Genomic DNA, 13673 nt, shown 5'->3' on the forward strand with positions numbered 1-13673 from the left:
CTCAAAAACGATCTACCCGTATTCTACATTCGTTTTACCACTACTCCAGACAGATTGAACTTTATTTTTTTACCTTCAGTTAAGCCTTTCCAGGCTGCGTCGCTTCTCACTGACAACCTCACACTGATGAGAGGCAGAGTGAAAGCTGAGCTTCCTGTTTCAAACTAAACCCCACCACATCCGTCCCCTGCTCGCTGGACAGGTACACAAGCCGACCCCCACGGCCCTGCCCCCGCGCTGTGCCTCTCAGAGGAAAGACATATCACGTTTTTTGTTGTGAATTTGTCACTTTTTTAAAATGTTCTTTTATTAACCTTGTTTCATGTTTTACATCACACTGACTGCTGCAGCGCACACTGGATTTGATTGTTCATTTGTCTATTTATCTCTATTGTCCAGACTCCAGACAGCCAGATTGTTTGTAACACAGGGCTGCCAACGCTCACGCATGGGCCGCGAGACACACGCATTTCAACCATTTCACACGCTCTCACGCCACTCCTTGGGGGGAGGGGGGGTTGGGGCACAACGAATAACTTTGATTTTAGCAAGATGGATTCTCGCATCCCGTGTCTGTCACTAGTCTTGATGCATGGCCTCATAGTTGTTAATATTTCTTTCTCCGGAGTTTTTTCACCCACCCAAGTCTTACAGAGGGTGTAACTATGCATTTGGGGTTTCAATGAGGTCGCACAGGAAAAACTACAAGCAGGCAGTGACACTTCCAAATGATGTAGAGTTGAATTACGTTTTTCCCGCCTTTATAGCCTACGTTTTACCAGGCTCTGGTTTTACTTTTCACACAAGTAATCTAGTCAAATGTATTGCCATCATTAAAAAAATTGAATACATTGAAAATATTACATTTATACTCCAATTTATAATTGTTATAGTACATAATTATAATAGTTAATATTTGTAAATATTTACAAGTTACGAACAACTTATGGCATGTTGATCATTTCCGCTAGACCCGGAAGTATTCTGTTCTGGGGTCAAGCACGTTCCTCTCTGAAACTTACACGGGGATCTTGCATGGCTAGTGTAATGCATGCAGACATGGGGGAGATAGAAACAGAGTCAGTGCGACCAAAAGTAACGGATGCCAAGGGTATTCTCTTACAGAATCGAGAGTTCCTTGACTTCTTCTGGGACATCGCAAAACCCGAACAGGAAATACGATTAAAAGCGATTGAAGATCTCGTAGAGTATTTAAAAAACAGTAATAAGGTACGTGTATATTTTCAGCTAGCTAGATCGCTAGTTGCTAACTCGCCATCTGTACTGTTTCAATCATTGACAAGTTTGCTAACTTCTTAAGTGGGTGGTGTGGAAACGATACATATGCAACGCATTCAAACAAATGCAAGACAGTTTACTAATAATGTCCGGCTCACACTCTGTTAGCTGGCTAAGCTAACTCAACTTTGCTACAACTATACGTCACATCGGCCACGTGTGTTCTGAGTTTAAAGACACCAGATACAGTGGGGTTCCCCACAGCACAGATCCAAACAGTTCATATTCACAGGACAGTTGACTGAGTTGTCAAAACTGTGTATGAAATGACTATTTTCCCCCTCAAAGCTAGCCTTCCAACTTTCCATTAACCGGACCGAATAACTTAAGTATCTATGTTAGTGCCACTGACACTGAATGTAATCTTGATGTATAATGTGTCTGATGCATATTTGTTTCAGCCTGATGAGCTGAAGTACACCTTGAAGAGGCTGGTAGATGGGCTTGGTCACACGAGGGAGGTGGCCCGGCCCGGGTTCAGCTTGGCTTTGGGTCAGGTAGGTAACACCTGTCTCCTGGGGTACACGGTATAGCTCAGCGTTAGAGCATTTGACTTCAGAAGACGTAGCAGGTTCAGATCCTACTGTTGTGTGTTTTGCTATGGACGTAGCATTCAATTAACAGTGTTATTATTTAAAAAAATTATTGTCAAACGTCTTCAAAGCAAGAATTCAGACATGTCTATCTAATCATCTATTCATCTCAGTTACCGTAGAGCAAAAGATGCTAACTTGTGTTTGTGGATTTCAGGTTCTGAGTGTGTTTGAAGACGTTCCTCTGCAGAGCGCTCTGGATCTGATCAAAGAGAAGCACAACCTGGAGACCGTGAAGAAGGTAAACAGACTCGTCTTCTCAGATGAAGCTGCTTCTGCTAGCTGCAGACCCAGAGCTAACTGTCAGGCCTTGTGTGTGTGTGTGTCGTCTGCAGAAACTGATCAGAAATGCGTTGTTTGGAAACTTCTTTGGTGTGCTTGGCCTCTCTCAGTCCAGCCGTCTCTCCAAGGTAAGACACTTTTAAAAAAAAAAATTTTTTTTAAGAAGTGCAGCTTGTGTGTGTGATGTTGTGTGACCTGTATCTGACGTTGTGTGACGTGTGTGTGTTCCAGGAACCCCAGGTGGTGTTGCAGTGTGTGCAGCTCCTCCAGAGTCTCTCCCAGCACAGGGAACACCTGAAGGATCTCCCCAGAAAGACCATGGTGGACATCCTCAACGAGGTAACTGATGCTGGACAAACCTCAACCTGAGCGCTGTACAAGTAGGAAGTACAGCAGAAGATCAAGGATCTACTCGCACTTTCAGTTGCCTTCAAACTTGGATTAATCTTCCGTTGTTATTGTTATCATAAAGAGGTATTTTTTTGTGTCCGTCTGGCTGGTGTGTGTGTGTCTGGTGTGTGTGTGTCTGGTGTGTGTGTGTGTCTGGTGTGTGTGTGTGTTGCAGACCCCTGTTGAGGTGTTTGAGGAGGTGTTGCTGGGGGCTCTTAAAAGTGACCTGTCCTCAGCCTTCAGCACCCCAGAGCAGCTGCAGCTCCTGCTGGTGGCCCTGCAGCGCTTCCCCCAGGTCCTTAAGCCCAAGAAGCTCCACAAGCTGCTGGGGACCTCCACCATCGTCACCCCCGACAACATCCCCAAGTGGGTCACTTCATCATGTTCATATAATGAATGAATCATTTGATGATCAAATTATGGATATTATTTGGGGGTCACCGTTTTCCGATCGCAGCTTTTAGCATCTAAGAGTAGTTAGTTGAGATGAAGCTTGAAAAGAAGTGTCTGTCCTGACCAACCTTGTGTTCTCTCCCTCCCCCCTCTCCCTCCCCCCTCTCCCTCCCTCTCCTCCCAGGCTGACGGAGGTGCTGAGGATCGCAGCTCGCTCAGTCAAGAAGGACCAGCAGCTGCCGGGCGTGGCTCTGGACCTCCTGCAGGTGTCTCTGAAGGAGAACAACTTCGAGCTCTTCTGGAACGAGACCATCGTCAACGGCATGCTCAAAGACCCGCCAGGCCCCACGCAGTAAGCACACACACACACATCAAAGAGCTGCCAGGCCCCACGCAGTAAGCACACACTAGCAGATAACGCTCTAGAAATAAATATCATTACCATGAGAACTATTACCAAGCCTCTCAGAAAATGCTTTGAACGCCATGCTAGTTGATGTGCAAGGGGAGAAGTCCAGGTGAGGAAGTCCTCTAGTCCAGGTGAGAAAGTCTTACCTGTGGTTGTGTCTGGCCACGCCCCCCAGTTACCTGGCCTTCCGTCTGCTGGGCGGCGCCCTGCCCCTGCTGTCCCTGTCCCAGATCAAGCAGGTGCTGTCTGGGGACGTGATGCGCCACTACGGGGAACACGTGGTCTCTGCCCAGGTCAGTGCCCAGCTCCTCTACTGAACAGAGGAACATCTCACAAAGTACATGTTAGTGATAAAGGACATGTCAGAGTCTCTACAGACTTTAGACCTCAATATCCAACATTGTATACGCAATATATTAATACTAGATCATTATGATATATCATAATTACTTATATTTGTAATAATACATTGTTTAAATGAATGCAGCTTACATCCAAATGGACAAAGGCAGTTTTACATCCACGCGTCCGCTTCATTTAGTTTGAGTGGATGTTCTGTGAGAGTGCTCAATGTCCCCGACCGACATGCTCAATGTCCCTGACCGACATGCTCCATGTCCCTGACCGACATGCTCCATGTCCCTGACCGACATGCCCCCCTCAGCTCCCAGACCGCTTCAAGTTCGCCCCGGAGATGGAGACCAACGTGGGTGAGTTCCTGCGCGGCTGCCCGGACGAGGACAAGCAGATGGCTGTGATGAAGGGCTTCTCCCTGGTCACCAACAAGGGCTACCCCGTGGTGCCCTCCGTGTGGAGGGTGCTGTCTCACCTGCAGCCCCAGGTCCTCAGGAGCTACGTGGCCTGGCTCCAGGACATGTTCCTCCATCCACACATGGACGCCTGTTTGGACTTCAGCACCCGCAGGCAGAAGGAGAATCAGGAAGAGGGAGGCCAGTGAGTACCGACACTGAGGAGTGTCTTTAAGATCCTGCAGAGTTTTGTGAATATATATATATATATACGCACGTTTAGGAAGCCTTGTATTGAACTATGTATCTAGGTTCCTATGTTTAGGACCCCTATTCTGTATCTCCAACCTAAAGTCGATGAATTTCCCTGTTTGCCCACAGGAAAGAGAGCTCCATATTCCGTCTGCGGAAATGGATCATTCCACGTCTCGTCTCAATAGTGGAGAACAGCCAAGTGAAGAAGGAGGAGGATCTGGTGATGGATATTGCCAGGTGAGCTAGCTCCGCTATGACCCCCGTCGCTGGTCTGCTGACGTTGGGTTTTGGTGTTAGCATAGATGCTAACTGCTGCTGTCATGTTTGCCAGGTTTGTGTTCTTCCACGCGTTCTTCAGTGCAGCAAAGGCCACCCCAGACATCCCTGAGACAGAGGCCGTCCTCTCTGTACCTCTGGACGACCGCACTCGAGCTGTCCTCGTCAACGGCATCTTTGGGTGAGAGATTTATCGTTTTAGAGAGGAACCTCTAGCAAGCTGCATCGATGAAGTGGGCTTCAGTTGAGAAGCATTACATCTTGTTCAAGATGTAATGTGGAGATGTTTTTTGTAACACACACCTTTTTCACTCTGACAGATGTTTGTCCCTTGTAACCCCCACCACCACACACACACACACACCTTGCTACTCTAACCATACAGCACTTTGGCCATCGCTTGTCGTTGTCAAATAAGCTTTCTAAATGATCTTGACTCCTCCAGCATCCTGCAGCACATGAACCACCTGCCCGTGCTTGGGGTCTCCCCAGAGGCAGAAGCCCTTAACCAGCGCCGTGTCCGCGGGGTGCGCCTGGACGGCTCCATGTGGATCTACTTCCTGGTGCAGTTTGCTGACAGCCTGCTGAGGCAGCCCCAGCACGCCTGCTCCATGAGGCCCTTCAGCACCCTGCAGAGACAGGCCTGGGACAGGTAGCCAACGCATGCTGGGAGGCGCAGTAGCTTGGGGGGGACAGAGGGGAGGGATGGTGGGATGATGGTAGATACCGTGCAGATAACAGACCTCTATGGTGTAGCACACTTCCTCCTACATCCACCTGACCCTGCGTGACATCACACTGCCGTCTAGAGTTCTGTCAGTGATGTCAGAGCGGCGATGAGACTGATCTGTGCGTCTGCCCCTGCAGCATGCTGTCGTCGGTGGCAACGCTGAGGAAGAGAGCAGAGAAAGCCAACAGCCCGGAGGGGAGGGTCTTCCAGCAGCTCTTCCTGTTGGTCGGCATCCACCTGTTCAAGGTGAGCTCGTCTGCGGGGGGGAGGGGAGGGCTGTTTGGTGACAGCGGTGAGATCATATGTGTGTGTTGCTTCTCAAGGCTCCGGATGATTTTGTGGAGCTGATGGCAGACCTGCAGAGCTGCATGCAGAAGGCCCAGGAGAGGAAGTCCAAGAGGAAGAAGAAGGCGGGAGGTACGACCTCACCATACTGATCCATGTGCCGTGGTATTATACAATCACTAAATCCAGATGGTAGTTGTGAGAGAGGTGCTGACTGATGTTCCCGTCCGTGTGGGTGTAGCGGAGGGGGAGGAGGAGGAGCCGCACTGGGCCGAGGTGGTGGTGGACATCCTGCTGTCGCTGCTCTCTCAGCCCAGCCGGCACATCCGTCAGGTCTGCAAGACTGTCTTCACGGACATCTGCCCTCACGTCACGGCCCGCGCACTCAACGCCATCCTGGACGTAGGTGGCAGCTGCACACTGGGACATGAGGGGGGCAACGAGAGAGAAATACTGAGCATGTTAGATATCTTCATTGGCCGTTAAGTCACAGAACGGGTGCATTTTCATTATTAAAATAATTACACCATTAACTAAAAAACGTAACAAAAAACATTTGGCCCTTTCAAATGTTGTCCGTTGAAGCTGAAGTGCCTTAGATAACCAAGGACGATTCTTGTTTTCAGTACAGGATGTTATTCAGGGCTTTCCTCAGTGACTGAGGGTTTGTTTCACTAATCGTGCGGTTGTGGTTGGAAGGTTCTGGACCCGGACAAGGATGAGGAGGATAGTGCCATGGTGGTGACGGACGACGGGAAGAAAAGCAAAGAGGACGACCAGGATGAAGACATGGAGGTGAGAGTCTGGATGGTACCTGGACCTTGTTTATATGAATACTAATGCAGATGAACTTGAACCAAAGTGGAGATGAGCTAAAGCTAAGTCTGTGTAATTTACTTTCTGACCCGAGGAGGAAGATTCTGACGCATCAGAAGATGAGTCAGGCGACGACGACGACGATGATGATGATGATGGTGATGATGATGATGATGATGATGATGATGATGATGAGGAGTTGGAGGACGAAGATGAGCCCATGCAGGAGACAGCAGAGGTGGATCAGAACTTCCGTATAGAGCTGATGAAGGTCTTGCAGAACCAGAATGCCCTGGTAGGTGCCTCCTATATTTTTGAGTTTTAAAATATTTTTTACAAAAAACATGAATGATCAATTCTACATGTATAATAAGTCAGTCTGGATGAGTGACACGTGTCATAAAGAGTTATGTGGCGTGTAGTCTAACATGTGAACCCTAAACAGCGAGGTAACATCCTGCGTGTGTCCCCAGGGTGCGGAGGGCGACGGCAGCGAGGACGAGGAGATGGACGACGAGGCCATGATGAAGCTGGACGGCAGCATCGCCGCTCTCTTCCTGGAGCAGAAGAAGAAAACTGAGGCCAAGAAGCACGAGAAGGAGCGTGCCCGCAAGGAGAAGGTTCTAGTGAGGGACTTCAAGATCAAGGTACCTCTTCAGAACCAGGAAGATTTACCGCTGTTCTTAGTTGGAATATGTTGTCATATATTAGCTGATATAAACCACACAACTAGACAAACCGCTTCTTCACTAATAATATCATTTGATCAAATATGCATTTGGTACCAGTAGTATTACAGTCAAATTTAAACGTGACATTTTTACATACAAAGGATCGGTGTGTAATGGTTGTGATGTCATATGTGATGTCATATGTGATGTCATATGCGGCATATGAAGTGAAGGCTGTGTGTGTTGGCAGGTGCTGGACCTGGTGGAGGTGTTCCTGTCCAGGCAGGGCTCCAGCCCCCTGGTGCTGGGCATGGTGGAGCCCCTGCTGGGTGTGATCGAGGCGGGCATGAGCTCAGACACAGACCAGCAGGAGCAGGACTTCCTGCGCAAGGCTGCCGACATCTTCAGGTGACCTCAGCGCTCACGACACACTCCTGCTTTTAGAAACACCTCGGGGCTCACGACACACTCCTGCTTTTAGAAACACCTCGGGGCTCACAACACACTCCTGCTTTTAGAAACACCTCGGGGCTCACAACACACTCCTGCTTTTAGAAACACCTCGGGGCTCACGACACACTCCTGCTTTTAGAAACACCTCGGGGCTCACGACACACTCCTGTTCTTAGAAACACCGCTGCAGGGTGGTCTCACAGGTGCAGTAGTGATGATACAGGTAGAAATGACTCAGATAAATACCTGTCAAATACATGAATACATACGTCTGTTTATGTAAATAGTACGACACACAGAGAGAGAAACATGCAGCATAGGCCCCAGGCCAGATTCGAACCCGGCCGCTGCGGTTAGGCCTGAGCCCATGTGTTGTTTATCCAGTGAGCCACATACATGCTTATTTATATAAAGCACCTCTTTCACCGCTGCTGTTTCTCAGATATATACAAACAGACGCATGTAGGAAGCCATCGCCCCATCAGTCTGACCACCGTGACACTGTGAGAAAGGGTGTGTGTGTGTGTGTGTGTGTGTGTGTGTGTGTGTGAACGCTTCAGTTCTTCTCCTTGATCTTCTGCTGGACTTTCAAATAAAACATTTTTATGTAAAATATAATTTATAAAATATTTGATATGAACTACCCATCAATACATATACTGTGTATACTACGTTATACTTATTTTTATTACTTGTAAAAATACCTTTTCAAATGTCCTCGTACTACTCCTCGTGCCTCTGCATACTGCTCCACACCTGAATGTTAATTTCTACATTTATTTTGAACTTGGTGTCAAATGAAACGGTCCAGTCTGTAACAAGCATGTCTTCCAGGAACCAGCTGTGCCGAGCCAAGCTGTACTGCAGGACAGTGAGCGACCGGCAGGCAGAGCTGCATGATCTACTGGAGAAGCTCCTGACCAAAACCCAGAAGCTGTCAGACTCCTCCGTATCTCTCTACTTCTTCAGGTGAGTCTACCTAGATCGTAGCGGTAACCATGGGAGCACTTAAGGCTCGATCAGTATTCGTCTAGAAAAAAAGCGTGCGAACCACATTTGGTCTCGTGAACAGGACTAGGTCTTCTGAAAGCTAACAGAAGGCTGTGAAGGTGTTTTGAAAGCAGAGAAGCCCTTCATGTTGTTCATCTCCTCCTGTGTCCCAGTGCGTGTCTCTACCTGGTCAAGGTTCTGAGGGGGCCCTGCTCTGAGGAGACGACCAAAGCAGACGTCCCAACTGTAGAGAAGGTAACCTAAGGCTCCTAAACCATCACCTCCCAAACTTGGCACTTAACGAACCATTTTATGCCACGTATGAACAGCAAAGCATGAGAGAGCAAACAAGTCTACTTTGATCCTTTCTGAATGTCGTAGTAATAATTTATTAATGTTATCAGATGTGTATACAGGGTTTGGTAATGTACTGATTAGCAGACGTGTTTGATAAACACACGTGCCGATCTGACGCCCTCTTCCCCCCCCCCCCCGGTCCCCCTCTGCCTCCAGCTGAGCTTCATGGGCAGCCTGGACCTAGAGAGGGTGTCGGCCATGTTCAAGGAGGCCCTGGTCTCCTTCATGACACGCAGGAAGAGCCCACTCACAGGACACATGTTCACTGATCTCTTCACACGCTTCCCTGTAAGTCTCCACACTCGCACAGCCTCGCAGGCGCTCTGACTCTGTCCTGAGGGCGTCACATCAGAAACGTTGAGAATGACTTGTTGTTTCAATATTACAATCGGTTTAGCCGTATAATCATTTAGCAGATGCTTTCATCCATTGCGGGGGATTGGAGCTTGTGACTGGATGTTCAGTCCAGTGCTCTGAGCTCCTCCCAGCCTCTAGAGATGTTCAGTCCAGTGCTCTGAGCTCCACTCAGCCTCTAGAGATGTTCAGTCCAGTGCTCTGAGCTCCACCCAGCCTCTAGAGATGTTCAGTCCAGTGCTCTGAGCTCCTCCCAGCCTCTAGAGATGTTCAGTCCAGTGCTCTGAGCTCCTCCCAGCCTCTAGAGATGTTCCTCTGCTCCTGCAGGTCCTGTGTGTGAAGCTGCTGGACACTGCTGTAGAAAACATCACCGCTGGCGTCCGCGACCACCAGCAGGTAACCACGCCAACGAGACAACTTCTAACACGCGTTGGTCTGAAGTTACACGCTGATGGTTTGCTCTGTGGATTGACGGACTGTAGAGTTTGACCTTTGTTTTCTGTGTGTGTGTGTGTGCCTCTCTCTCTGTGCCTCTCTCCTCTGTGTGTGTGTGTGCCTCCCTCTCTCTCTCTGTGTTTGTGTGTGCCTCTCTCTCTGTGCCTCTCTCTCCTCTGTGTTTGTGTGTGCCTCTCTCTCCTCTCTCTCTCTGTGTGTGTGTGCCTCTCTCTCTGTGCCTCTCTCCTCTGTGTGTGTGTGTGCCTCCCTCTCTCTGTGTGTGTGTGTGTGTGTGTGTGCCTCCCTCTCTCTGTGTGTGTGTGGGTGCCTCTCTCTCCCCTCTCTCTGTGTGTGTGTGCGCCTCTCTCTCTGTGCCTCTCTCCGTGTGTGTGCCTCTCTCTCTGTGCCTCCCTCTCTCTCCTCTCTCTCCGTGTGTGTGCCTCTCTCTCTGTGCCTCCCTCTCTCTCCCCTCTCTCCGTGTGTGTGCCTCTCTCTCTGTGCCTCCCTCTCTCTCCCCTCTCTCTGTGTGTGGGTGCCTCTCTCTCTGTGCCTCTCTCCGTGTGTGTGCCTCTCTCTCTGTGCCTCTCTCCGTGTGTGTGCCTCTCTCTCTGTGCCTCTCTCCGTGTGTGTGCCTCTCTCTCTGTGCCTCCCTCTCTCTCCCCTCTCTCTCTGTGTGTGTGTGTGTGTGCCTCTCTCTCTGTGCCTCCCTCTCTCTCCCCTCTCTCTCCGTGTGTGTGCCTCTCTCTCTGTGCCTCCCTCTCTCTTCCCTCTCTCTGTGTGTGTGCCTCTCTCTCTGTGCCTCCCTCTCTCTCCCCTCTCTCTCCGTGTGTGTGCCTCTCTCTCTGTGCCTCCCTCTCTCTCCTCTCTCTCTCTGTGTGGGTGCCTCTCTCTCTGTGCCTCTCTCCTCTGTGTGTGTGTGTGCCTCCCTCTCTCTGTGTGTGTGTGTGTGTGTGTGTGTGTGCCTCCCTCTCTCTGTGTGTGTGTGGGTGCCTCTCTCTCCCCTCTCTCTGTGTGTGTGTGCCTCTCTCTCTGTGCCTCTCTCCGTGTGTGTGCCTCTCTCTCTGTGCCTCCCTCTCTCTCCTCTCTCTCCGTGTGTGTGCCTCTCTCTCTGTGCCTCCCTCTCTCTCCCCTCTCTCCGTGTGTGTGCCTCTCTCTCTGTGCCTCCCTCTCTCTCCCCTCTCTCTGTGTGTGGGTGCCTCTCTCTCTGTGCCTCTCTCCGTGTGTGTGCCTCTCTCTCTGTGCCTCTCTCCGTGTGTGTGCCTCTCTCTCTGTGCCTCCCTCTCTCTCCCCTCTCTCCGTGTGTGTGCCTCTCTCTCTGTGCCTCCCTCTCTCTCCCCTCTCTCTCTGTGTGTGTGTGTGTGTGTGTGCCTCTCTCTCTGTGCCTCCCTCTCTCCCCTCTCTCTCCGTGTGTGTGCCTCTCTCTCTGTGCCTCCCTCTCTCTTCCCTCTCTCTGTGTGTGTGCCTCTCTCTCTGTGCCTCCCTCTCTCTCCCCTCTCTCTCCGTGTGTGTGCCTCTCTCTCTGTGCCTCCCTCTCTCTCCCCTCTCTCTCTGTGTGGGTGCCTCTCTCTCTGTGCCTCTCTCCGTGTGTGTGCCTCTCTCTCTGTGCCTCCCTCTCTCTCCCCTCTCTCTCTGTGCCTCCCTCTCTCTCCCCTCTCTCTCTGTGCCTCCCTCTCTCTCCTCTCTCTCTCTGTGTGTGTGCCTCTCTCTCTGTGCCTCCCTCTCTCTCCCCTCTCTCTCTGTGCCTCCCTCTCTCTCCTCTCTCTCTCTGTGCCTCCCTCTCTCTCTGTGCCTCCCTCTCTCTCCCCTCTCTCTCTGTGCCTCCCTCTCTCTCCCCTCTCTCTCTCTGTGTGTGTGGGTGCCTCTCTCTCTGTGCCTCCCTCTCTCTCCCCTCTCTCTCTGTGCCTCCCTCTCTCTCCCCTCTCTCTCTGTGTGTGTCAGGGCCAGGCGTCAGCGCTGGTCCTGGGGGCGGTGCAGAACAGGGAGGTACAGGTTCTGCTGGCTGGCTCCCCCTGGACAGACCTGTGTCACAGGATCCTGGAGCAGCTGTCTACGGTGAGCACCACCTCCCACCAGACTCACCCCCTCACACCAGACTCACACCAGACTCACTCCCTTCCAGCAGACTCGCCCCCTGACACCAGACTCACCCCCTCACACCAGACTCACCCCCTCACACCAGACTCACCCCCTCACACCAGACTCACCCCCTCACACCAGACTCACCCCCTGACACCAGACTCACCCCCTCCCAGCAGACTCACCCCCTCACACCAGACTCACCCCCTCACAAACCTGCTGGAAGCCTTGTCAGATCAGAATCAACTTTATTGACATATACAGCAGTGAAGCAGTTGAGAAACAAGTCTTAGTTTGTGTAACGGGAGGAGGTCCAGTACTAGGACGAGGTTGCACGCTCCTGGGATGTGAAAGCTTCATCTTTTCCTGGTGTTCCTGTTCAGAGCCTGGAGGCGGTGGAGAAGGAGATGGCGGTGCAGAGCAAGAACAAGGTGTTCCAGGAGAAGGTGCTTAAGGTGCTGGAGCTCTGTAACGCCCTGGTCAAAATCATCAACAAACAGGTCAGAAAACACCACTTTTTCAATGTAAACATGTTTCATTTTAATTTTATTTTGACAAACGTTAACGCTCATGACCTACTTGACTAACTTCCTGTACTCTTGTCTCTCCCTTTCTCATATTCCGGGTCTCTCTCCAGAAGTTGCAGGTGGAACTCCAGCGCGTGCAGGGCGTGCTGCGGTCTCTCTCCCAGGTCCTGGGCTTCAGGAGCGGACAGCTGGCCGACATCTACTGGGCCATCATGAAGCACTTTGGAGTCCAGTGAGTCACCTTCCCAGCAGCCTATCACACCACACAACCTACCTTCCCAGCAGCCTATCACAACACACAACCTACCTTCCCAGCAGCCTATCACAACACACAACCTTCACAAACAATGACAGAACCCTTCCATTATCTCTGTTAGGGGTTGTGAGGTATTGATGATTGGGGAGTGTGTCTGTACTTGAATGTCATCCTCCGTTTGTGTTTGTTTTGACAGGAAGCCGAAACTTCCGAAGACCCAGAAAGACGTCCAGGAACAAGAAGCTCCAGCGAAGAAGAAGAAAGGTTTCCTTCCTGAAAGCAAGAAACGCTCAAACCGCAAGAAGCAAGTGCCCGTGTCGGAGAAGGGCGCTGCGTTGGCCAGCACAGACCAACCTGGGGGAGGAGAGGGCAGGAAGAAGAAGAACAACAAAAACAAGAGGAAAAGACCTGGAGCAGGAGGAGGAGGGGGAGGAGGAGGAGGAGGAGGAGAAGAGGGTCCTTCACAGCCTCCAGCTAAGAAGGTCAAGGCCCAGCCTCCAGGGAAGAAGACACGGCCTCTAGCCAAGAAGGCCAAGACAAACCAGCCACCAGGAAAGAAGAACCAGCTTCCAGGGAAGTTGAACCAGCCTTCAGGAAAGAAGAACCAGTCTCCAGGGAAGAAGCCCTCCAAACAGAAGAGAAAACAGAGCGAAGGAGGACAGTAGACTCTACATCCTGCTGCTTCAAGTTCTCACACTCTCCTTCCCTCCTCTCCTTCCCTCCCACTGGAACGTTTGTTGTTAGGAACTTTCCAATCCCTAAGGGGGCTTCTGTGAGCGAGCCCCGGACCACAGGCTGGGAGTCTGGACAGAGGGCTTCAGCCCTGGGCTGTGGAGAGAACTTCTATCGATAACTCGTTTTTTTAATACAAAGTCATGGACCTTGTTTTGGATCCTTCTCAGGAAGGTGTCTGTTTGTGTTAGGTTGTCCCGTTTATGATTTATACAACTCCCAGATTTGTAAGTGATTGGCCTTTGTATTACAGTACCATGTATTACAGTACTACAAATGTACTGATGTGTGGCAGAGGTAAACAGCTGGATCTTCGTTTCTAATTAAAGCATATAACACTGGTGT

General features: G+C 50.6%; 1 protein-coding gene across 1 annotated transcript; it reads left to right on the forward strand.

Annotated features, from left to right (window-relative positions):
- The first annotated feature begins 999 nt into the window (after positions 1 to 999).
- Positions 1000 to 13670, forward strand: mybbp1a (MYB binding protein (P160) 1a). The gene is made up of 27 exons (XM_047043259.1): positions 1000 to 1230; positions 1701 to 1796; positions 2050 to 2133; positions 2228 to 2302; positions 2406 to 2513; positions 2740 to 2930; positions 3142 to 3309; positions 3542 to 3659; positions 4031 to 4320; positions 4497 to 4607; positions 4702 to 4827; positions 5092 to 5298; positions 5514 to 5622; positions 5700 to 5793; positions 5903 to 6063; positions 6361 to 6456; positions 6572 to 6772; positions 6951 to 7124; positions 7399 to 7556; positions 8436 to 8570; positions 8765 to 8846; positions 9105 to 9236; positions 9630 to 9698; positions 11676 to 11789; positions 12197 to 12313; positions 12451 to 12572; positions 12793 to 13670. The coding sequence occupies exons 1-27, from the start codon at positions 1036 to 1038 to the stop codon at positions 13259 to 13261; spliced, it is 4002 nt and encodes a 1333-aa protein (XP_046899215.1). The 5' UTR covers positions 1000 to 1035; the 3' UTR covers positions 13262 to 13670.
- The last annotated feature ends 3 nt before the right edge of the window (positions 13671 to 13673 follow it).

This window comes from Hypomesus transpacificus, chromosome 20, assembly GCF_021917145.1.
Source record: "Hypomesus transpacificus isolate Combined female chromosome 20, fHypTra1, whole genome shotgun sequence".
Lineage (NCBI taxonomy): Eukaryota > Metazoa > Chordata > Actinopteri > Osmeriformes > Osmeridae > Hypomesus > Hypomesus transpacificus.